Genomic DNA, 1,348 nt, shown 5'->3' on the forward strand with positions numbered 1-1,348 from the left:
CCCGTGGCAGCCACTTCCTGAACTCACCCTGAGCTACCCCTCGGGACAGTACGGCTGCCGCCTGTGGGTTTCTGAGGCTGCGGCCCTGTGTTGGTGCGGGTGCCGGGTGCCGTCGCGCCAGCCCCGGCCCATAGGGACTGTCCGTATGCCCAGCAGAAGGAAACACGCTGCCCCAGTCCCGGGCCGCCTTCACTGGTGTTCCTAAGCCTGAGCCAACTGTTGTGGCCACGCGGTGTGTTACATTGAGCCGAGGGCCTCCCTGGCTCTCGCTGCCCCTCCACTCTCCCGAGCATGACGTCCTTCTCCAGGGACCGTCTCTCCTGACCCTTCACAGGAGTAGAAAGCCTCATCTTTCTCCCTGGGAGCGGCTGCTGGGCTCAAACCTATAGTGTCGGAATGACTCGATGCAGTGAGGTCTTCTGCTGTCGTTGCTCCCCTGGGTTGCCGACCACAAGAGGAGTGGGCTGAGCCCAGCAGCCGCGCCACGGGAGAAAGAGGAGGCTTTCTACTCTGTAGAGATGGCCGGCCTCGGAAACTCGCGAGGTCAGGTCTCGCTGTCCTGTGAGGTCGCCGTGAGTCAGAATCATCGGCAGCCACAGGTTTTTAAGTTTAAAGTCCCGCGGTTAGTACAGCGAGTGAGGGGCCCGGCTGCCGCACTGAGGGGCAGTGGTTCAGACGTGGAAGCCGCTCCCTCCGTGGGGGAAAGAGGAGGCAGACGGCGTCCACCAAGGCAGACAGCCTGGGAACCTGCGCAGGGAGCTGATCTGGGTCCCGTGGGGTCACGGTGAGTGGGAACCGGCCCGAGAGCAGCTCAGAGAGTGTACTCGGTGTCAGCGCAGAAGAAAGGTTTGTCTGCTTCTGTGCCGGTCACCGCCACGGCGGGCTGAGAAGCACGTGGGCTGGGGAGGAGTGGGAACGGACCCCGGGGTGGGGGCAGCGGGCGTGCTGGTGTCCGTAAGCCCTCGCCATTTCCTGTCTGCGCCAGCGGCCTGCCTGGAGGAGGGTGCTGTGGTGTCCCTGGCCTGTAGCCACCCCTCGCCTGCGGCTCCAGCCTCGCCACTTGTCAGGACCCGAGTGATGGTGTCTCCCTGTCCCCGCAGAGTGCCTTGGGCCAAGTGCCGCCAAGCATACTTCGCCCGCGGGAAGAACAAGCAGTCCCTGGACGCCGTGGAGAAGGCGGCGTTCTTCGTGACGTTGGACGACACAGAGCAGGGCTACGCGCGGGACGACCCCGTCACGTCGATGGACAGCTACGCCAAGTCCCTGCTGCATGGCAAGTGCTTCGACAGGTGGGTCCTGCCTCCGTGGGCGACACCAGCAAGGGGACACCCGGTGGGGCCGATGTGCA

The 1,348-nt window shown here is 64.6% G+C and overlaps 1 protein-coding gene across 1 annotated transcript in view; it reads left to right on the plus strand.

The window, feature by feature from the left end:
* CPT1A (carnitine palmitoyltransferase 1A) overlaps positions 1-1,348 on the plus strand; it is a 58,417-nt gene that overhangs the window by 41,583 nt on the left and 15,486 nt on the right. The window contains exons 9-10 of the mRNA XM_045297145.1: positions 135-195; positions 986-1,289. Coding sequence (XP_045153080.1) covers positions 135-195; positions 986-1,289 — 365 coding nt within the window. The remainder of the gene's footprint in view (positions 1-134; positions 196-985; positions 1,290-1,348) is intronic.

Source organism: Echinops telfairi, unplaced genomic scaffold (assembly GCF_000313985.2).
Source record: "Echinops telfairi isolate 266 unplaced genomic scaffold, ASM31398v2 ScPeMD7_7417;HRSCAF=8455, whole genome shotgun sequence".
NCBI classification, from domain to species: Eukaryota; Metazoa; Chordata; class Mammalia; order Afrosoricida; family Tenrecidae; genus Echinops; species Echinops telfairi.